Source organism: Peromyscus leucopus, chromosome 16_21 (genome assembly GCF_004664715.2).
Source record: "Peromyscus leucopus breed LL Stock chromosome 16_21, UCI_PerLeu_2.1, whole genome shotgun sequence".
NCBI lineage: Eukaryota > Metazoa > Chordata > Mammalia > Rodentia > Cricetidae > Peromyscus > Peromyscus leucopus.
This window is the reverse complement of record NC_051084.1, coordinates 58,600,568-58,624,505: the sequence shown is the minus strand read 5'-3', so window position 1 is coordinate 58,624,505 and position 23,938 is coordinate 58,600,568. Positions and strand designations below refer to the sequence as shown.

The 23,938-nt window shown below is 39.8% G+C and overlaps 1 protein-coding gene across 6 annotated transcripts in view; it reads right to left on the bottom strand.

Annotated features, from left to right (window-relative positions):
• Positions 1-23,410, bottom strand: part of Smap1 (small ArfGAP 1) — a 102,017-nt gene extending 78,607 nt beyond the window's left edge. For 2 of the 6 annotated variants that reach the window (XM_028867999.2, XM_037199638.1), the window contains exon 1: positions 23,069-23,410. In XM_028867999.2, the coding sequence (XP_028723832.1) occupies positions 23,069-23,186 (118 nt within the window). In that variant the 5' untranslated portion in view covers positions 23,187-23,410. Of the gene's footprint in view, positions 1-3,514; positions 3,938-23,068 lie in introns of those variants that run through there. The other 4 variants (XM_037199639.1, XM_037199641.1, XM_037199640.1 and 1 more) reach the window with 4 other exon arrangements.
• Positions 23,411-23,938: the final 528 nt, after the last annotated feature.

Sequence of the window (23,938 nt, the reverse complement as noted above, 5' to 3'; positions counted from 1 at the left end):
CCTGTGTGTGTTTATTTGGGTCCGAGTGGCTGCGGAACTGGCAGGTGAGAGAGATCTGTTCCAGGTGGAACACAGGAAAATTTTCAGTTACAAGGAAGTTAAGCTACAGTGAGAATTTAAGGAATTTTGCCATCACTGTGTTGGTATAAGAGAAAAATGAAATTAAGCTTAGTTCGCAAGACTAGCCCTAGTTTTAAAAAAGGAAATAACTGTTTCACCTGACTATCTTAAAATTTAAACCTTATCAAACCTATAATTTGTTTTTGTTCAGTGTTAGGCAGCGCTCAAGAGTTTCCGAAAAGCATATTATAGTCAACATGTCAAAAATATAAAGAAAACAATACTGCAAAACTGTTAAGAGCCAGGTGTGATGGTACCCACCTTTAATCCCAACATTCAGGGAGGCAGAGAAAGAAGCAGAAACTAGCCTAGTCTATACAGTGATTTCCAGGACAGCCCGAGACTACATGAGACCTTGCCTTTTAAAATAAACACACATATGACTGAAAGAAAAACACCAGCTCACCTACAAAAATAATTCATCAGATTTTTCTCATCAGCAACCCCCAAAGCCAGGACAATGTGGAATGAAAATGAAGTCACAACTTACCAGAACCTAAGCTACAGCTAATACAGTTGTAAGAGGAAAGGTGATAGCTCTGACAGCTTACATTTTTAAAAAAAGAGAAAAAAACTCAAATAACTAACCTAGTGATGCTCTTCAAGGTCTTAGAAAAACCGAGAAAATGTTTTTCATTTCATATCTACTGTCAAAAACAGTAGATAACAAGAAATAATAATGATCAAGACAGAAAATAATTTAATGGAGAGCTAAAAGAATACACACTAATCAAAATTACTCCTTTGAAAAAATTAATAAAGTTAAGCCCCTTGCCAAATTAACGAAAAGATGCGAACTAATAAAATTAGAATCAAAAAATAGAGATATCAAAAAGATTCCAATTAAATCAATATGACCATTATGAAATACTTTTAAACTTACATTCTGGTTAGTCCCAATACTTAGGAAGCCAAGGTAGAACACTCCATGAGTTCAAAGCCAGTCTGGTCTACATATAGAGTTCCAAGAGAGCCAGGATTATACTATGAAACCCTGTCTCATAAAAAAAAATGAAGAAGACCTAAATTCCAAAAACCCAAAAATACAGAATATACATTTCTAGACATAAGACCTAGATTTAAAATCAAAATTAAATCAAGGACTGGCAGAATGGCTTGGCAGGTAAAGGTGTCTGTTTGCTCATGGCTACCTGAGTACAGTTCCTAAAATCCATATGGTAGAAGAAGAGACCTGATCCCTACAGTTATCCTCTGACTTAAACACATAATACATACACATACATGTGAAATAACACATACATATTAATAAACAGAATATTTATTAAATAAAAGACAGATTCTTAACAAGCAATAAGTTTGAAGGAGTAATTTTAAATATCTCCCTACAAAGACTCCAAACTAGATGAATTCATTGCCTAATTCTACCAAACCATTAAGGAAGAGCTAATACCAATATTCCTCAAAGTGGTCTAGAACATAGAGAAAACATAAACTGGCATAGCCACTATTGAAGTCAAATTGAAGTACCATATGACCCAGTTATAGTCCTGTGTACATACTCAAAGACTCTAGGTCAGTATACCTCAGAAATGTGTGTACATCCATACTTAATGCTGCACTATTCACATAAGAACTGCAAAAAGTCTAGATGCTCACCAGCAATGAATGGATAAAGAAAATGTTTTACAGAGACACAATGTAAATGTTTTTGCCATAACAAAAATGAAATCATGACTTGTAGGAAAATGAATAGAACCAGAGATTATGTTAAGCAAAGTAATTCAGGCTCAGAAACACAAATGCATGCTTTCTACCATATACTAAGTATGTGAGTGTGTGTCTACATGTGTATGTATGTATATGTGCCTGTCTGTCTACATGTAGGTCTTGAAAAACAAAAGGAAACCCTCAATGAGTGATGGAAGGTTTTGGGGATAATAGAATTCATGTGATTCAGGAAGAGAAAGGGACCTATTAAGAGGGCAGGTGTGATGAAGATATGGGAAAGGAATTAATGAGGCGGGGAAAAGGTGTAATGACTTAAGTGTGTGGAAAGGTCATAATGAAATCTATTACTTCATATGTTAACTTAAAAAAAACAATTTGAAAAACTTCAAGTGTGAAAGCAAGTACATTGCAGTCTTTTTTTTTTCTTTACCCCTTCACAGTGTTCTACCACTTTTTGTAAAATTTCTCTCTTGATCATACAGAGTTTATGAATACGTTTCCTTTTCTGTTGTTTTGGGGGTTTGTTTATTTCTGAGGATTGAGCCCAGGTCTTTGTGCATGCTAGGCAAATAGTGCTCTATCACTGAGCTAAATGCCCACTCCTAAATTCTTTTATGTTCTCCACTATTTACAAGTTTATTTCATGAGCTAACTATCTGCTTTGTTGACAGTGCAGCCATCAGCAAACAGGAATCAAATTTTGAAAGATTTTCCATTATTGTCAGATTCATATTTTAACAAAATGACTGCCATTTTCAAATGCTGCCATTATTTAAATGTAGTTTGATTGGGATATCAACTTAAAATTTACCCCCTTTCTCACTGTGTTCAATGAACACTGAAGAACCTAAATAGATCTAAAGAAAATGAAAAACCTCTTCAAGCTGATTTAACTTTTCTACAAGGGCTACATGGAGCATGTTAATCTGTGACCTAACAAAAGCTCACCTGATGTTTGAGTTAGCTCCCATGTAGCCTCACTACTCCACAGTTTGGAGCAAGCCAGCAAAAGTAAATCTCTTCATCTATCTAAGATGAAGACACCGGACTAGATACCGCCACAGGTTCCTCTAACTCTAAACGTCATCCAATTCCATAACTATAATAGAGATCAGTCACCAAACACGTTTCCAATACACCACTGCTTCCCACTCATAGCCTAAAACGGGTAGAATGCAGGGCTGGATGGTTAGTCTACCATGCCCAGAGAAACAAATGCTGTCTAGAGTTTTATATTCTCTTGGTTTGACTGAATAACCAAGACAAAATTATGAACAGAGTTATGAAGCCCTCTCCCTACCAAACTGAAGGACAGATCATAACAGAACAGAAATGACCAGTAAGCATACTAAAATTTTCAATCATAAAACTATGATGAAAATATTAGCAAAATAATCATTTCCACAATCAAATCAAAGAATCTTATTAAAAATATGAAAACCTTGTAATAGACTGGGTGCAGGCCAGCTGACATACTAGTGATGGGAATATTAGCTGGTCCCATCACTCAAGCCAATACAGATCAAAGTTTTAAATGTGTTACACATTAACATACACTTTAGATTTTATTCTCTAAAAATACTTAGGCATACACATAAAGCTTTTGATATCATGGATGTTTATAAGCATAAAAGTTAAAAAGGAAACACCCAGAAGTCAGGGACAGATTACCTAAAAAACCTTTAGAGTATTTGAAAATACTTACCAATAGCAAATATTCAGTGCAGAGAATAACCTTAAATTTCCTACAGTATGCCTTTTTCTCAGCTAATGACATCATCTCCTAATTGTTCCCTCATATTTCAGAACAGTCGGATTCCTCACAAACTGATTCATCTTTTTCATCTGATAACAGAGGAGGCTTCATTTTTAAACAGCTCTCTAAGGAATGTTCTTTCCAGGCCAAGCTGTGAGTGTTCCACTCATTGTGATGCAACTACTAAGGCAAATGCCATGAACAATACTGCTGGTCTGCTTGAGTCTCTACTGCATTCTACTGCTGATGTGCGTTCTGTATCTGGAAGACGGAGAGAAACCTAAAAACTCCATTTGGTTCCTCCATAGTTAAGAACTCTGTACTAGTTATTTTTATGTCAACTTGGCAAAAGCTAGAGTCATCTGAGAAGAGGGAACCTCAACTGAGAAAATGCCCCCAAAAGGTCAGGCTGCAGACAAGCATGTAAGATATTTCCTTAATTAGTGACTGATGTAGGAGCGCTCAGCCCATTGTGAGTGTTGTCACCCCTGGGTGGTGGTAATCCTAGGCGCTACAAGAAAGCAGGCTGAGAAAGTCATGGGGAGGAAGCCAGTAGGCAGCAACTCAGAGTTTCTGGAGGGGTCTTGTTGCCTACAGGTGCATTCCTGGGAGTCACAGGCTGAAGGCAAGCATGACAGCCAAAACCAAGACACTAGATGAGATTGAGATGGGAGAGAATGCATACAGAAAAAAGATGTTCAAATACTGAAATCAAGTGGGCCAAGACTCTCGCCTTCTAATTAAAAAAAGAAAAAAAATGCATGGTGACACACTCATGTAATACCATCACTTGAGAGACAGAGGCAGGGACAGTGAAAGTTTCAAGCCCCAGCCTGGTTTATGTAAAGAGACTGTCCAAAAAAGAAGAGGAGGAGGAGTGTGAAAGAGGAGAGGGAGTGGGGGGGGGTGGTAAAGAGTGCAAGCAAATGCCTATTGTAAAGCTCTAAATACAGTCATGAACTCAGAATTCACCTAACTTACACAACTTCAATTCGCACAGCCATCAGTCCTCCTACCCTACATAATTAATAGTAAGTGTTCAGAAAGTATCTGTGAAATGTATCCACCTGGGTCTGATCCTAAACTTCCCTTCTTCCCCACAGTAGATGTTACAATCTATGAATGGCAATGGCATAGTATTTGCACACAGTTCTCATAGTCTCCTGTATCCTTCAAATTATTTCTAAATTACTTACACACCATAACATACAAAGTCATCCACAGAGTTATTTATTGTACTGCATTGCTTACAGACTAATAATGAAAATTAAAGTCTATACATGTTTAGCATATCATTTAAAAAAAATATCTTATCTGCAGTTGGTTAGACCCATGGATGCAAAATCTACAGGTAAGGAAGTAAAGCTGTTCTTCTCTAAGTAACCCTGAACAAAATCCACAGTAGCGATAAGCCACAGAGGCTCTGGTTTACTTTCATGATACACTCTTTGTTATCTTCTTTGAAAAGAGGATGATGGCAAAATAAAATTAGAAGAACACCAATTACTACAATTTAAAGTGTTCTGACAAACACCAGAGTACTTCCTAATAATACTTTTCCTAACACCGCATCCTAAAATGATTAGGGCTTAACAGAGTCAAAAAGCAAACATTAATTACTCCTTAGGCATATTCTTATCAATCAATTAATGGTATCTTAAAATTTTGAGTTTCATGTTTACACTCTCAATATGTTCAGAATGGTTGATCTATATTTACAAAGTGATTCAGCACAAGACATATAAAAGTTCATATATTACATATACAGTATAGTTGAACACCCACATATCTACTGCCTTGGCTCAACAATAATTTTCTTACATTTTCTTCATCTCATATGAAATATCTTAATCTCAGATATCAAGAATCCCTTGCATTTTATAAATCTCTAAAAAGAGACCAAAATGTCACTACTACCTGTTGTAGTTTTCTTTCTGGTGCTATGATAAAACACGCTGACTAAAAACATCTTAGGGAAGGGGAAGATTTATTTGGCTTAACATTTCCAGATCACAGTACATCACTGAGGGAAATCAAGTCAAGACTTCAAGCAGAAACCACGGAGAAATGCTGCTTGCTGGCTCGATCACAGCCTCAGGTTTAGCTACATTTCTTATCGAGCCCAGGACCACCTGGTACCACCCAGGAAATGGCACCACCCAAGGTGGGCTGAACCCTTTTATATTAATTAAGGCAATCAAGATAATCCCACACAGACATGTCTACAGACCAATCTGATAAAGCTAATTTCTCAATTGAAGATTTATTTCAATTACTGTAAGCTGTGTCAATGTCTGAATTAGGGTTTCTATTGCTATGATAAAACACCATGATCAAGAGCAACTTGGGGGAAAATAGCATCTATTTCATCTTACACTTGCACTTCACAGTCTGTCACTGAAGGAAGTCAGGATAGGCACTCAAAGCACCAATTAAGCAGAAGCTTTGGAGGAACACTGCTTACTGGCTTGCTCCCCATTCAGCTTTCTTATACAACCTAGGACCATATGCCCAGGGGTGGCACCACCCCCAGTGAGTTGGACCTTCCCACCTCAAACATTAATCAGGAAAATACCCTATAGACTTGCCTACAGGCTATCTGATGGAGGTGTTTTCTCAGTTAAAATGCGCTCTTCCTAGATATGTCTAGATTTGTGCCAAGTTGACAAAGACCAACCACCACAGTCAAGTCAACAGTTAAGGCAAACCAAGAGAACACACATAACAAAACATTTCAGTGTAATCTAACACTCAGCACATATTCTATTTCCCCTAATTGTGCTTTGTTTAAACACACACACACACACACACACACACACACACACACACACACACACACACTCTATCCTCAAAAGTGTATCTCATGTACCTGGTGTGTCTCTACATCTTTCTGAATGTTGACGAGTACAACCTCTCAACTTTTTTCATATCATTTGACTTGATAAAGCAATCCTAACCCTAGGCTTAAAAAAGAGCAATTAAAACCTCCCTTAAATATTTTCAGAGGGCATGCACATTTATGTCACTAATCAAATGAAGTAGTCACTCTAAAAGCAGCCTGCTGGGTGTGTTGGCATATGCCTTTGATCCCAGGGTCCAGGGGGTAAGGGTAGGTGATATCTAAGACTTCAAGGACAGCCTGGTCTACATAGGAAGTTCTAGACCAGCCAAGATTGCATAGTGAGATCCTTTATCCAAAATATATATATAGTTAAATTAAATTAGAAAAATATCCTTAATATGACAGTCAAGGGCCACCAAAAATTAACCTTCAACTAAATGGGAGTGACCTTAAAAATTCAGTTCCTGAGCTCGGAGTATAGCTCAGTGCCCCCGCTTACCATGAGCAAAAGTCCTAGGTTCATTCTCCAGCATGTCAAAAATAAAACCAAGACACACTTGGTTATGGTATTAACTGGGACTGATATCCTCTTCTGTAAGACCTTTTTAAAGTAAAAGAATTTAGTACATATTGGATAAGTTTATTCCACTTGACCACTATAATTCAGTCCTTTGTGTGTTAAGTTATACATGTGTTTTAAGCATATTCGCTTGAAATATTGTATAAATATTATATTCACAAACACCTGTAATATTACTACATTTTCCAAGTACCTCAACTTCTTTTCTCATTTCACTTTTTTTAATGACTGGTACAAAGAATTGCTGAAAATAGGTCTTTGGTAATGTGGTGTGGGGGAAGAGGGAACTCCAGTCTTATGACTGTCTCAGTCCTTCAAGCTGTCTGTCTGTCTGTCTCTCCACTGTGTACTTCACAAGTACTCTGCGGGGTTTCCACACCCCATCAGTGGTGAGACCGGTATGGTTACAAGGGTGGAGTTGGAATTTTTTTTTTCCTCAGTACAATTAATTTAGGTTCGGTTAAAAGTTTCTCCTAAAAACAAACATCAAGAACTGAGTGTTCTGGAGTACATAACTTCAGAATGGTTCCTTTTCCCCGGCTTCTGCAGGAGGCATGAGAAGTTTCTCCTGCATTCCTTTAAGAATTTGACTGAGCCCCACCGCAGGAATACAGATGCCTGGGGTCCCACCCGGACCGCACGAGAACGCTGGCCCTGCCCCTAATAGGAGTGCTGGGTAAAGTTCGCCCCACTCCTCACCATGAGCCTGAGAGAACTGACTCTGCCCCTCACCTGAGAGGAGTGGTCCCAGAGACCCAGACCAATCAGCTACCACTCAAGCACACATCCAGGTAGTGGAGATAGCACTCCCCCAACATCTACCCAATCTATGACCTGCTGGAGTGTGTGAAGGCACTGATCCTGAGGAACCATAGCCACAGGATCTCCATGACAACAGGGCAACAGCAGGATATCAGAGAGGAATATCAGTGGGGGTGCAGTATTGATGGCACAGCAACACAGAGGCCTTGAACCTGATCAACAACTAATAACACAATGAACATTTGCAAGTAAAGCTGTTTGGACGAAAGGGTCTACTGCATGATACACAGCAGTTCCCAATGCCACTAAGATGAAGAGGCAATGGAGAGGCAGGAAAGACGGAAGAGCAAACTTGAGGGGGTTTTTTCCCCCTTTTGTTTATTTTTTATCTTATTTGTATTCTTTTTTAGCTTTGAGAGGGTGGTGACACTACAAGAGTGAGAGGCGGATACGGAGGGAGAGGTAAACCTCACAAAATTTGAAAGCCACCTTCTATGAACGGGTCCCTTGAGAAGTTTTAATTCCAATTATCTGGGTTTAATATAAAGAATAATTACAATCTGCCTTTAAAATACTCTCAGGGGGCACATATTTATAAAAATGCCACTGATATGCTGTGCATCTCATGATCCTTATTTGGTATGAATTATAAATATAGTCTGAATGTGAATATTCATGATCTACAAAAAAACTAAAGCTCAGCTAGGTGAGAATGATTCAAAACAAGTATTTTATATCATAATATTAATATACACACACATATATGTATATATATACATACACACACACACACACACACACACACACTTAGTTATTTACTATTTAGTTCTTTTACAGCTAGTTGCTGCTCTGAGATATATCTACCCCAGTGAACTATGAGTCTCTGTATCATCCTCCTCTAACCAAGTCAGGAGCAAAACAATTTGCCCCAAGATCTCATTCCTCTGAAGGGTTTAAACACAGCTGGTTTTCAAAAACAGCCTTATTACTCAGCCACATTAGAGTTAAGATAGTCACAAATCAAAGGGAAAGCCTTTGATCCAATGCCCAGTTGCCTATTAACAAAGCAATAATTCACTTTGGCAAAATAGCCATGAAAATAAAGGAATCTTTACAAATCTACAATAGAAGGATTCTTTGCATATACAACACATTACGAACTAATTTTGTTTTTCAAACTCCCTAAGACACTGGTATATTAAACAGGCTATAGAAAGTACATGGTTATGAAACACATGATCTGCTTTCCAGAACAGTCAAGGATAAAAATAAGAATAGTCCTGTCTTCAAGCAGCATACTAATCCAGAAGAGAAGCTCAAAGATGCAGGACTCTACACTAAAGTACCAGGTTGACTTCTCATGTTTCGAATTTCTGGAAAATAGTGATTTCTAAGTCCTGGGAAGTCAGCCTTCAACTCACACCAAAAATTCTAGTAACACAGAATCAAAAAGTTGTACAGATCCATGGCCCCTTGGAGTTGACAGTATGTAAATAGTGTCTTTTCATTAATAAGGACAATCTTACCTATAGGCTGTACTTTTGCCGTCACATATATCATCATACCGCCTAACAAAACACAACTAGAGCACACAAAAAAAAATCATATTACACAAAGATGCTATAATCAAATTAAGAGCTGTATGTGGTGAATAACACAACCCTCCAAGAAAAACAAGTCAGACACAGTGATATACACACACCTTTAATCCCACGACACTTGGGAAGCTGAAGCAGGAGAATAAAGAGCTCAAAGGCATCCTCAACTCTGTGGAAAGCTCAAGGGCAACCTGGGCTACAAGAGACCCTGCCTAAAAGCAAAAAAAAAGTTAAACCACTGCTTTCCATGTGTTTTTGGTTTGCTTGTTTAATACTCATTAATATTTTAATTGATGGGGGGGACCAATCAAGGACTTTTCCAGGTTAGGTGCTGAAGAGATGGCTCAGCAGTTAAGAAAGAGCACTGGTTAGATTCCCAGTACACCACAGTACAGGTAACTCCAGTTCCAGGGGATCCAATGCCCTCCTCTGGCTTTTGCAGGTACTGCACACATGTGGTGCACAAACATACATGCAGGCAAAAAACACCCATACATGCAAAATTTTAACAATAAGAAAAAACAGGAACAAGAACAATTTGCAAAATCTTTACTCATCAGATTCATTTACATGAACAAACAAAACCATTTTAGGAGTATAATATAGATTACAAATTCACAAAGTACTTAAGAAATTGCTGTAAAATCTTTAATAACTACTAACATCACCAAATGGAAAAAAATGTATATATACATGTATTTTAGTTTTTAAAATGCCTGGCCTCCATTGATCTACTTTGTGTGTGTTCTAAAATTTTAGAGTGCTACAGAATTGAAACCATACATTATTTTGAAGTTCTTTGTTTAAGGATTCCTTCACTAAGCATAATGGTTTTAGGACTGGTTGGATGACTGGTCATTTCTTTGTAGTGCAAAGTACTATTCCATTTTATGGATACAGCATTTTCTTTTTTGTTTGTGTGTTTTTCTCAGGTTTCCTGATGGTTGCTGGTGCTAGTGGTGGTGTGGTGGTAGTTGTGGGGTTTTGTTTTGTTTTGCGACTGAATCTCACTATGTTACCAGGCTGACCTCAAACTCACAAAGATCTACCTGTCTCTGCCTCCTGGTACTAGAACCAAAGCCATGCCTATGCCTGGCCCCATGGTGTTTTCTTTATCCATTCAACAAATAATGGACATCTGAATTACTTCTAGTGGTTCGCTATTATGATAAAACTTCTATAAATTTTTCAAATTTTTACTTCTTCTTAATAAGTTGCAGTATTTCTTTACATATTCAAAGCAAAAATTCTTATCAGATACTATGTTTTCTCCAGGTCTGCCTTGCCTTTTTTTCTTTTGAAAAAGTTTTTAATTTTTTTTGGGGGGGAGAGGGTTAATACAGGGTTTCTCTGTATAGCTTTGCACCTTTCCTGGAACTCATTCTGTAGCCCAGGCTGGCCTCAAACTCACAGAGATCCACCTGCCTCTGCCTCCCAAATGCTGGGATTAAAGGCGTGCGCCACCACCGCCTGGCAAGTTTTTAATTTTAATGAAATCCATTTTCACACTTTTGTCTTTATAGAACATATGTTTGTATCCTATTCAAAGTATCTTTGCTTATATTAAGGTCCCAAAGATTTTCTCTTATATTCACTTCTAAAAGTTTTGTAGTTTTGGGTCTCAAATTTTGTTTTATGATCCATTTTAAATTTTATTATGTTATAAAGGTCAAAGTACATTCTGTTGCTAGTATGTGAAAAGATTATCTTTTTCCCCACTGAGTTACCTTGTCATTTCTGTTAACAGAGCACAGTAAGTATACTTCCAGATTATCACTTACCTATGTCTAGCCTGACACCAATATCTCATCTTGATAACACCTAGGAGGTCAGACCTCCAAGAGTTTTTTACTTCCAAAATATTTTTTGGTATTTATGAGGAGGGTTATTTATATTTCATTAAATGTTTTTAGAATTAATTTGTTAAATCCTAAAACAAAGGGAAAAAAAGACTATGATTTTTTGAGTAGGATGATCATGTTGGCTCTAGAGATTAGAACTGTCATTCTCAAAACACAAGTTTTCTAACCCATGTACATGGTGTGTATCTGTTTATTCTTCCTCAACAACCCCTTACATTTTCAGAGTACAAGCCTTGAACATATTGTATTAAATACATCCTGAGATTTTTATCCTTTATATCACCATCAACAGAAATTTTTCAACTTCAAAATATGTGTTGCTAGTATATACAATTAATTTCTCTCTATTCATTTTGATTCTTACAACTTGAATAAACTCAATTCTTGGTTCTAATGGTTCTTTTTTTGATAAATTCTTTGGGGTTTCTACATAAATATGCACACTGCAAAGATAGTGTGAAATAACTTTCTCAATGCATATACTTTTTAAGTGATTGTGGTAAGAATGATTGGTTTTAACTTTATTCATCACTGTCCTGTGCCATTTTACATACATTTAAAGGAGAACCTTTATAAAATCTAAGTCCAAAAGCAGGTGCCATGGTATATGCCTGTAATACAATAATTGGAAGACCTGAAGGAAGAATGACCACAAATTCAAATCCAACCTTGGCAACAGAACAAAATCCCCAGATCAAAAAGTAAATTTAAAAAATTAAGTTCAGTATACATTTTTTTTTTTTTTTTTACCATTAATCCATTTGTTTGGGCCAAAATAATGACCTGCAAAGATGCCCATGTACTAATCTCTATCATCCCTGTTAATGACTTAAGGACACTGTGATGACAGTATTATCCTGGATTATCTACATAAGCCAAATATAATCATAAGGGTTCTAAAAGGTGTAACGATGTAAGAAAATGAAGGAGGGGATTGAAGATGGCTGCTGATGTCTTTGAAGGTGGGAGAGGCCATGTGCCAAAAAAGCAAGAAAAAGGAAATTAATTTTTAGAATTTCTCCTAAATCTTCCAGATAGAACAAAGGGCCACCAACACTTGCTTTTAATTTAGACTTGACCTTCAGAACTATAACAGGATACACTACATTGCTTCAAGCCCCATAATTTGTAGAAATATTTTCTATAACTAATAGGAAATGGGTATATCAGTGACCACTTTATATCAATAAACGTGCTCTGCTAGTTTTCTGATACAACCACAAGTAATTTTCAGGAGCACAAATATATGAACTAAACACATCAAAACTAAACTCTAATTTTTATGGATTTTCCTGTATCAGAAGAAAAAATTATCCTGAGTATGATTTCCCACAGAATCCTTGTTTCTTTTTAATCTGGGATCTGAGCTCATCACTGGTCTTTGAATTATGCACTCTGCAGAAGATCAAGATCAGACCTCTGAAGTTCTGTCATCAATCACCCCTAAAGCAACCACCTGGATCTCTTGTAAAATGGAGACTAAAAATTAGATGAGTGGGTAGAAAGAACAGACTATGGAAGTTTGCTACAAAGTTTGTAATTCTCTTCCCTTGCAGCTCTCAAAATCCTCACATTTACCATTCAACATATGTGAACATAATGCTAGCACAAGATTCAAACAGCTTTTTTAAAGTTTATGTGAAATAATATTTTAAAGCGTAAATGAAATTAAATTCTAAATAAATTCTCTAATATTGCAGCTAAATGCTATGATAGTTAAACAGAGCTCGAATATTTCAAGAAGAAAATATTGATATTGATAAATACACATTAACCTATAGATGCTTTCTTTAAATTGAAGAGTAAAAAGAGGTCTTGCAAGGCCAGAAAGATGACTCAGAGAACAAAGGCACTAGCCACCAAAGTCAATGACCTGAGTTCAATTTCAAGACACAGGCAGTGGAAGGAGAAACAACATCCTCTGACCTCCGCACAACACACTGCCACAGCACATGCGTACACAGGTACATACACACACAACACAATACTAATTTTAAAGGGGGTGTTTTTCAGGAGCCTAGGAAGATGGCTCAGTAAGGATTCTTGCTTGGCAAACAAGGGGACCTGAGCTCAAAAGCCCAGCACCCACATAAAAAGCTGGGCATAGCTGTATGCTTGAAACTTCAGGACAAACAAACAGATCCCGGAACCCTGCTGGCCAACCAGCCCAGCCTAAATATAAATAGCAAGCCTCCAGTTCAGTGAGAAACCCTGTCTCAAGTGGCTTCTGTGTCCACACAGATGCAGATACCTGCACATTTAACATACATACACCACACACACCTACATAAAGAAACAAAAATAGTTACCTTTTCATCTAAATGTATACCTTCAGACTAAGTTTGTGCCATTAAAATAATAATTAAGGAACTAGAGAGATGGCTCAAATACACTTGGTACTCCTGCAGAAGACTGGGTTCAGTTCCTAGCACCCATATAGCTCACAACTGTCTATAACTCCAAGTTCAGCAGAGCTGACCTCCTCTTCTGACCTCTATAAACACTGTGTGCATGTGGTGCACTTACATGTAGGCAAAGAATTCATATACAAAAAGTAAAAACAATCACTTAAAACATTTTTGTTTAGCCAGGCATGGTGACGCATGCCTTTAGTCCTAGCACTTGGGAAGCAGAGGCAGGCAGATCTCTGTGAGTTCAAGGCCAGCCTGGTCTACAACGTGAGTTCCGGGACAGTCAGAGCTGTTTCACAGGAGAAACCCTATTTCGAAAAACCAAGGAAAAAAAATTTTTTTAATTAAAAAATTTTAAAGGAAAGGGGTTGGATTTATTAGACAATTGAAAGAAGTGGAGACTGTTGAACCCTAACCACTCCAAGAAAGCATTATAGTAAAATGGTTTCAAAAGGGGGGGCGCAGGGTGGGGGCGGTGAAACTCTTCAATTTATAATATCCCTGCAAGTTTTATGATACAGCTTTAAATGATTTAATACAAGGTAAGTTTACTCAGCAAAACCCAAATTTTCAGTGAAAATTAAGTTTTACACATAGGGCTAGAGAGGTGGCTCAGTCAGAGAAAGTGCTTGCCATGCTCGAATGATGAGTTCAGATCCCCAACAGCCACATAAAAAGCCAGGGCAGAGCTGCCTGAGATTCCAGTCCTGGGGAGGTAGAAGCCAGGGCAGAGCTGCCTGAGATTCCAGTGCTGGGGAGGTAGACTAGAGTGTCTCTGTGGCTTGAGCCAGCCAGCTAGTCTAACCACCTGGCAAGCCCCAGATTCAGAGATACCCTGCCCCAAAAACTAGATGAAAAGCTATTAAAGAAGACAGAAGATATCCACCTCTGTCTGGCCTCATCACCCTCCACCCCCCATCCTCCCTGTCTCTCACTCTCAAGTGCGTGTACACACATGCATACACGGCCGCACCCACATGCACACTCACACACCCCCACACTCACACAGTATAAAGACACAGACTAAGTTAGCTCTAATCTGGGCAACATGAGACCCTGTCTTTTTTTTAAGTACAAAAGTTTGGTCATGGCTTCAACTTTAATTAATGTAAGCCTTCAAGAATGTTTTAATTACACAAGGTGTAGTTTCAGGGAAGAACGGAGACCACAGAGGAGCAGAAGTAAGTATTCTCCATGAGGATAAAAGAGGACAGGACAAGTGGTCACTACGAAGACAAAGGCAAAGTCTGAATTCAAATCTAGCTTTGCCAATTTAACTTAGACAAGTGCTCTTTCAACTCTATCACACTGTAAGGATACAAAGTCCAGGGACATGACAAGTACTTAACTGAAAAACATAACTGCAAAAACAAGTCATAAGGACAACAAAAAAGGAGACAGGCATTTGTCTACCAGTTAAAACAATTTATAAAGTAAAGACCACGATCAAACAAAAGGCCAAGTTGGCTAAACTTCTATTTTAAAGTTATGGCAGTTCTACTACTAAGTAGGAAGATAAACATGAAAATGAAGACATTTTCTACTTTGGCAATAATCGGAGAAATAATTTCTGATGATGACAGTCATTTCAATAATCTCTTACATCTCCTACAAATTTTCAACAACAAAAGTGTGGTTTATCCATCATTCCATCACTTACAAGGTTAAGAGCACAGACATGAGGGCCTGTCTCCTGGGTCTAAATCCTGACTGTTGTTCACATTTCTACTATCCTGAGCCTTCGGACTGTACTCTTCCTAACAAACCTGTCTCTAGAGCCAGACACGATATGCCAAGATTTCAACACGTCTTGTATGATATATACTGGAACGCATACATTACCAATTATGTTGAGAGGTCTCTAAGATCACCCTCAGATTTGGCAATTTGCTAGAGTTCAACACTGAGTTCTATTTGATGCTGCTATGATTTATTACAGAAAAAGGATGGCTAGCACAATCAGCAAAGGGCATTTAAGGAAAAACTACACAGGCAATCAGAAACAAGGAGTTTTCTTCCACTGGGATTACTCTGGACACAATTATTGTTTGTAACCGTGGGTTCTAAAAACACGTGAGAACTACTGCCTATCAGACTTACTCACTAGACATCACCAGATCTAGCCAAGGAGACACTCTCTTTACATATGCAAATAAAAAACTACGGGGGGGGAGGGGGCACTCAGCAAAAGTCATGTTTTTATGCAAACATTTTGGGAGCAATGCAAGACTCTACTTCACATAGTGAGACCATCCCCAAATCCAGGTTTTGCAATCAGGCAACTTTTCTGCATACCAGCAGATTAGTAGATCCTTTAGAGCTCCATGCACCTACTCCCTACTTTGATTCCCAGATTGTAAAAAAGGATATGAAATATAGTAGTCACCTAAACCTTTTTTAATAACAACAACAAAAAGTCCCTTCCCTGGCTCTGCCACTTCTTGGCTATACAGTATTGGTAAAGCTATTTAGGATCTAGACTATTTCCTCATCAGTAAATAGGATGAAAGGAGCACCTCAAAAGGCAGATTTGAGAATTAAGTAATATAACTAAAATATATACAGTATCTCCAATTAGTACAATATATATGCAATTTTTTAAACTTTACACTGGAACTAACTCACCTCTAAACATTTCATGAATCTGCCTGTCTATCATAGTTGACATAAGAGTTTCATGACTACTAACATCTTTAACTAGCTTATGGACCACACTTAAAAAAATTTTTTTGCAGGAACAGCAGTATTTAGTATGGTGCTTAATCTCCATAATGGCGTGCTACAGTTTGGATGTAGTAGGACCATCAAGAATTCGTTCTGAAAGCTTAGTCCTCAGTGTAATGATGTGAGAGATGGTGAACCCTTTAAGACATGAACCCTCTGAGCTGTGGAGGTAGCTCACCCACACAAACACAATAACCTGAATTTAATCTCAAGCACACATGTAAAAGCTAGTATAGTGGTGTGTGCTTATTTAGCACCAAGGAGGTGCAGACAGGTGAATCCCTACAGCTCACTTTGCCTATCCAAATCTGCAAGCCCCAGATCTCAGTCTCAAAAAAACAAAGCAGATGGCTCCTGAAGAATGACACCCGAGGTTGACCTCTGGCTGCCCCATACTCATGCACACACACAAGAGAAATGAACCCTTATAGTAGGTGATTAGTTCACTCGGAGTACTCCACTTCAAAGGCAGTTCTCACCAGCTCTTATTAGTTCCTGTAAGCCTGAGTTGTTATAATAAAAGCAAACCTAAATCCTCCCACTCTCTGGCTTCCTGTCTAGGTGATCTCGCCCTACATATCTCATACACACTTGATACAGATAAGGGGGCCCTCCCCACAGCCTCTCAAGCTATGTACTCTTTTCTTTAAAGTATCAAACCTCAAATATTTGGTGACTGCAGCAGAATATAGTAATATAGCTCAGAAAACACTTACCTGACCTACCAGCAAACTTGTATCTGTTAAATAAACTCTTTACAGTGATTACTTTTACTGCCCTGTAGTCAACTTTTCTGATAATTACCACTTAAATAAAACACCCTCTAAATTACTTTGGTCATCACTGGGAAAACTGAAAACTAAGAAAAAAAATGGCTGGATTCTATTCAGCAAAATATCACTAGTAGAGGTACCATTCACAGAAAGGGGAGCAAGCCTGAGTGTGTGACTTACATAATTAGAACACCAAATGCTACAGCCTTAGGGACAACTAGGGCTCCAATTCTTTGAACCGGACTGAATTATACTGGTGTTTGTGAAGGGCTCAAATCCTCCAGGGGAGAGAGAGAATGTGATTCTGTAAGACTGTATGTAAATGAGAGAATTCGTGTAAGTGTGTATGTGAGAGAAGTATTGTTTAAGAATGCGAGAATGTGTGAGTGTGTGTGAGAAAGTGTGTATGTAAGAATGTTAGAGTGTCTTTGTGAGAGAATGTGTATGTAAATAAATATTTATGATAGTATATATGTGTGCGTTTTACAGAACTACCAGAATGTAATTCTCCATTGATGAAGTCTAACAATAAAGAATATTGCAAGCCGGGTGGTGGTGGCGCACACCTTTAATCCCGGCACTCGGGAGGCAGAGCCAGGTGGATTTCTGTGAGTTCGAGGCCAGCCTGGGCTACCAAATGAGTTCCAGGAAAGGTGCAAAGCTACACAAAGAAACCCTGTCTCGAAAAATCAAAAAAAAATTAAAAAATTTTAAAAAAAGAATATTGTAAATAAATTTTAAGAGACAAAAAATACAGTTCAAATTTTAAAATAATATGTCAGAGAGAGAACAGTGGTTTCCACTCCAGCTCTGGGATGAGGGAGGGATCTGCACATGATCATCGGAGAGAGCCTCAGGATCAGCAGAACACTAAGGACAACAGATCAACTAAGAGGACACTTTCAGGTTGACAACTTTTTTAAGTGAATTATAATCACACACCTCTGTGTATATAAACTAATTCTGTAAGCATAAACATCAGCTCCTCAGGGTAAATTTTACTTTTCAGTAAAATTCCTCTAGAAGAGTTTTCTCCAATAAGTATAAAATAACAAATACACAAAAACATGTTCTCTAACTGCACCCCCCTCCATTAACTCTTGGGACTGGCTCTTGGAAGCAAACAAGCTCAGCTGTTTCTACTTTCTGAAGAGATTAGAAAGAGAAAAGACTCCCCAAAAGGCAAGGTGTCGGTACAGATTAGATTCTGCCAAGTCCATGCACATGAAAAGCACCAGTGCAGCACAGCCATACCCCACATCAGAGACAACTGACAAATGTCTAACAGACAGTGTCTCAGTCCTCCCGCCTATCACCAGCTGTGACAGGGAAAAGCAGCCCCGGCAACCAGGCAACAGCAACACTGGCAGATGTGTGGTCTTGCAAGTGAAAGTCCAGAAATGACTCCTGAGTTTGACTTCCTGCAGTTTTTCCAATGATTTCTTAAGGCCCTGACAAAAAGTAGATACAGTGGCTCTGTTTCCTGCTCCACACCCTGGCTCCTCCACTGGCATTACATGAACTGCCCTTACCCTCGTCCTTTGCCTATTAGTAAACATCACCACTCAGTAAACATCACCCCGACCGTTTCTATCATCCTGATTCTTCCTGATTTGCCACTATCAAATATGGTCATATTTAAAGACAGCTCACCAAAATAAAATGACATACAGGAACCACTTCAACCTTTCATATACCGTACCCTTCGTATACACATAGATGTGTCCTCTAAGTCCTGCTCTACCTAGTGAAAGCACGCTGTACCTTAACTCACAAGATTCCTGTGATTAGCAGGGTTACCACAAATGCCACTCCCTTTTACAGATGTACTCTCATTCAGACACCCAGTTTCCTGCCACTGACTCCATGTTCATTCTTCTATTCATTCATACAACCAAAAGGTATTTGCCAAGTACCATTTACCTACCAAATGTCATTCACTGCGCTTAGGGCTGAAGAAACTACTCTGAGCAAGACAAACAAGATCTCTTCTCCTTCAAAGCTATAATTCAACAGAAATATGGAGTGCCCGATCATTACTTCAGAATTGTTCTAATTATAATTGTGGTAAGGAAGATTCAGAGCAACGTCTCAAATGTATAAATGAAAGCATAACTCAGTCTGGGAGGATGAAGGGGAACTGTTTCCCTGGAAAGGACATTTAAGCAAAATGTAAAGATGAGTAGAAGCTGAGCAAGGGAAAGAAAAAAAAAAGGCAGAAGGCTCAGAGGTGGATCAGGGCCAGGACCAGGACTAGTATGTGCAAAGGCATGAAGGCAACACTCTAGGAGTCATGAAGAGCCAATGTGCAAACGTCAAGGCCCAGGGAAAGAGCTAGAAAAGAAAACAGTTATTTCTAAGCTGCTAGTCTTACACTTAGCACACTTTCAGAATTATTCATTTTTGAATATGCAGTCTCCATTAAACACACTCTTTTCAGTCTTACAAATGTTTCTGCCCCCAAACCTCCAGTGCTTACCTGTCCTTAAGACATGTGAGATAAAGAAGTGTTTGATCTACACAAGTAGTTTACCCTCTGGATACTACAAAGTCTGAACAAAACTACAGGGTTCAAAAGCCTGAGCCTCTTGACTGCCCTCTAACTTTCTACTGAGCAAGAGAATAACTTTCATTCCAATTTTAATGTATTTTAAAAAAATCAAAAACCAGTATTACTTATGGATGAAGTTTTAAATTCTGAAACTAAATTTAAGATGACAAAGGGAACTTCAGATCCCCACTGCCCCATACTGCCATCAATTACTAACCAGGAGAACAGCTTTTAAACTCCTACAGAGTCACAAAGACAGCCAGAAATGTGCAGCTCCACCTGGCAGTTCTTACTCGCCAGTTGTACAATGCATTGAAGAACAGTCAAGAGCAGGAACGAAGGGCAGGCCAGCACCTGCGCCATCATGTTCTCCTGCCTTACCAATACTGTCAGTACAGGAAATACAAGCTAGTGACTAACAAAATGTCAAAATCCAAATGCCTCTGCTAATTATCAGGAGGCAACAGAACAGGGCAACCATTAACCCTAAGCTTTAGTTTAGGTACATGTTCTCAAAGAATAATGGGGAAAGGTCTTTAAAAATAAGAAAGCAGAATTAACTAGGAAATAGTTTTAAGACAGAGTAAAAGTTCAATGCAATTACTATTCAGTGAGGGGAACATCGATACAAAATACAGATATACAGAATGGAACCTAACTGATCTATAAGATCCTCATGTCTTTCATGAGTACACTTAATCAGAACTTAACAACCTACATTTATTATAGTTATTGGCATATATAACAACAGATTCAAAAATCATACAAAAAGCCAAGAATTCTACTATAAGAATATGCCATAATTAACTCACCCATAACAAAGGCACAAAAACTTTACAAAAATATATTTAAAGTTACATGGTGTGTAGCAATGCATTCTCAGGAGGCAGACAGGAAAATCATGAGACTCAGGTCAACCAGGACTACATATAACCCATTACAAAAAGGGGAGGGGGGGAGCCAGAGATGTAGCAGTGGTAAAATACTTGCCTACCATGTAGAAATCACTGGTGTCTGATCCTACAGTGCACCCATCAGCGCGCGCACGCACATGCACACACACACACACACACACACACACACCTATAATATCGAGCCTAATTAAGATAAGAAATGGCTGTACCTATGAATATTTCCTGAACTATCAAGATAAAACAATGAAATAATTTACGAAAATGTTTTGGCATTATTCTAGATTTAGTAGAAAAAAATAATAATCTTTCTAAATCATGACAACAGATTTCATGACCTTCAAGTTGCACCCTTGAGCTCTTGATACAAGTCTATCCCACTTTCTCCACTTCTCACGAAAAAAGAGTGTGCGTGTGTGTGTGTGTGTGTGTGTGTGTGTGTGTGTGTAATGAAACAAGACCAAAATATAAAGCTGTTCATTTAACATATATGGATTGACTTCAGTAGTTACTCAACAATGATAAAAACAAATGTTGCCTACTCTTCAGAAGCAAAACTTCTTAACCTAATTAAAGAATATGACTGTTTTCCTTCCACCTCGCAAAAACAGTAAATGAAAAACATTTAGTGAAAATCTGATTTTCTGCAATACTGTTTTGAAGAAAGAACTTAGAAATTTTGAAATTACTCCTATATACAAAAGGAAATTACTGACTTAGTTAATTTTTTTAAAAATGAGTATGGGTCTTCATGTGTCTGTGCACCACCTGCATGCCTGCTGGCTACAGGGACCAGAAGAGGGCACAGGATCCCCTGTAACTGGAGTTACAGAGTGAGCTGCCATGTGGGCAATGGGAATCCAACCCAGGTCCTCTGGAAGAGCAGCCAGTGTTCTTAACTAACAGCCCTCTCTCCAGCCCTGAATCACTTACTTTAAGAACAGCTTTCACGTTTACCAGCATCTTAACTATGCTCTGACTCAAGATGATAAAATGTACACTAACTCTAGCCCCTTTCTTTTTTTCTTTTTTTTAGTTTCTGAAAACCCACTTTTGAGTGTTTTAGGAGTAAAAAGACAAGTAAGTAACTGAGCTTCAATACAGAACAGTGTTTCCAAATAATCATATTCAGAACCAAGTATCATCAAGCAAGCAATGTTACCACAAAAATCAGGCATGCCTTTTCTTTTAAATGTCTTGCCTAACGATTACATAGGATAACTATACAGCTGACTCAGTCAAGTTACTATAATATTGAAAAGTGCTTCATAAAATTTCTAATTAAAGTAGGTATAAGTGATTCTCTTCCAGTAAGCCAGTAGCTTTTATGACAGAGAGATAATGTTGACGCTATGAGACTCAATTTACTCAACCGCCACCCAGCCTACAATGGACTCTCTTGCAGTGTTGAGAGAAAACTGTAAAACCTCAAGAAAAGTATGTTGAATAATGCAGAAATCTTAAGCAGCATTCCCAAAGACAATCTCTGCTTCGAGCAACTACCTATTTCACAGAGAATAATCAAATAAATGTACTTATAATAGTTTCCTAACTACATATGAGGCTTAGCTTTTTTAATCTGCAACATGCCTCTCCACGATATTACTTACAAGACATTAAAAATAAATCACATCTCCAAACAAAACATATCCGCTAAAAATAGTGTATCTATTTCAAAGGCTCGAGCAGAAGCCCTCCAACTGAACTAAAATTAGTGTTGGTGGTGGTTTTTGTTTTGTTGTTTTTTCCTCATCTCTGTATCGTTAAAATGCACCTTCCCCGTTTACAAAGCAGACAGACCAGCGTCCACATAGTCTCCAATGGGTCGTCTGGGAGGATCTAACGACTCAACTCTCTTCATGAACACAGCCCACTTTCCACGCGACACAAGCAATCCAACTCCTCTTCACTGTAACATCCAGAGTAAACAGATGTGTGTCTATGTTACACATAATACATACAGATAATGGAGAGCCTTTCCCGATTAGGTTGGACAGTGAAATTTCCAGACACCGTCCTTTTTTTTCTCTCCGCCCCCCCCCCAAAAAAAAAGAAGAAGCAAACGCCCTGTGCAAAAGCTGTCAGGTGGGCAGGCAGGTAGGGCTCCACCTGGGAGAAAGGAAGGCCGTAGTCACGCGGGAGGGTCGCGAAGGGGACAGGGACCTCAGGGCGGCTCCACCCCACGGAGCAGCTGAGGCTGAGGCAGGAGGGCTCCCCCAGCCCTCAGCAGCAGCAGCACCACCACCCAGCCGGCGCCCCGAGGCGGTGGCAAGCATCGCGGCGACGCCGCCGGCTCGGGAAGCCGGAGGCTGGCTGAGGCCGCCGCCGGCGCGACCTCCGTCCGAGCCGGAGGCTCGAAAAAGCGGCCGCTCGCCCTCCGGTCAGGGCCGGCGCGGAGGAGGAGAAGGAGGCGCCGCCGCCGCGGAGGGTGGGAAGGTCACGGCCGCGGGAGGCCCCCGGGGCCGAGCGGCCACCAAGCCGCGCGCTACCTTTGGCCTCGCAGTCGGCGCAGTACTTGTTGTCCTCCTCCCGCAGCAGTTTGGACAGGATGAGCTGGTGCTGCTCGTTCAGCTTCTGAGCCTTCTCCCGGCAGGAGCGGGTCGCCATGTCGGCGGCGGCGGCGCGGCGGCCGGGCCGGGCCGGGACGCGGGCGGAGACGGCGCTGGCGGAGCCCGGGCGGGCGAAGGCACCTGGCGCCGCTGGGGCCGCGGGACGGACTCGGCCCAGGAAGCGGTGGTGGCGGCGGCGGCGGCGGCGGCTGGAACCGGAGGAGGGGCGGCGGCGGCCGTGGCAGCGCCGACGTGTCCCGCCTCCTCGCCCGGCCCGCCGCACGCTCCGCCCCAGCCGGCAAGGGGCGGGGCGGAAAGAGCCGCGACTTCCGGGAGGACGGAGCGGCGGGCGCTGCGCATGCGCGGAGCTGCCTGCGTGCGGCGGGGGTTGGGCGTGGGGTGGGGCGGAGCGGCCTCTGTCCCAAGGTGATTTCCAGAAGCCGTCTGGCGCTAGCCTGGGCGAGGTTCCTCCTCACTCTTGAGGCGTGATTGTCGCTGGAAAACCTGGAAATGGAAGCCTTTCTGCCAGGAGGCGACTTAATCATTTGTTTCCCGGCCTTTGCTTTTGCCTACACAACACCGGAAATGCTCAAATTAAAGTACTGTTGGGTATATGCATAGATGGATCCCATGTTTGTGCATCGGCAGGTTTGGAAACGGTGTTCTAGAACCCAGAGATACGCTTGGAATGAAATGGGGCGTCTTACCTTTCAGGGAAAAGTAGTAACCTAGTAAGTGACATGCTGGGGCTGGATGGTTACTCTGGCATTAACTATTCGCTCATTTAACCCCGAACACATTCAGTGGTAT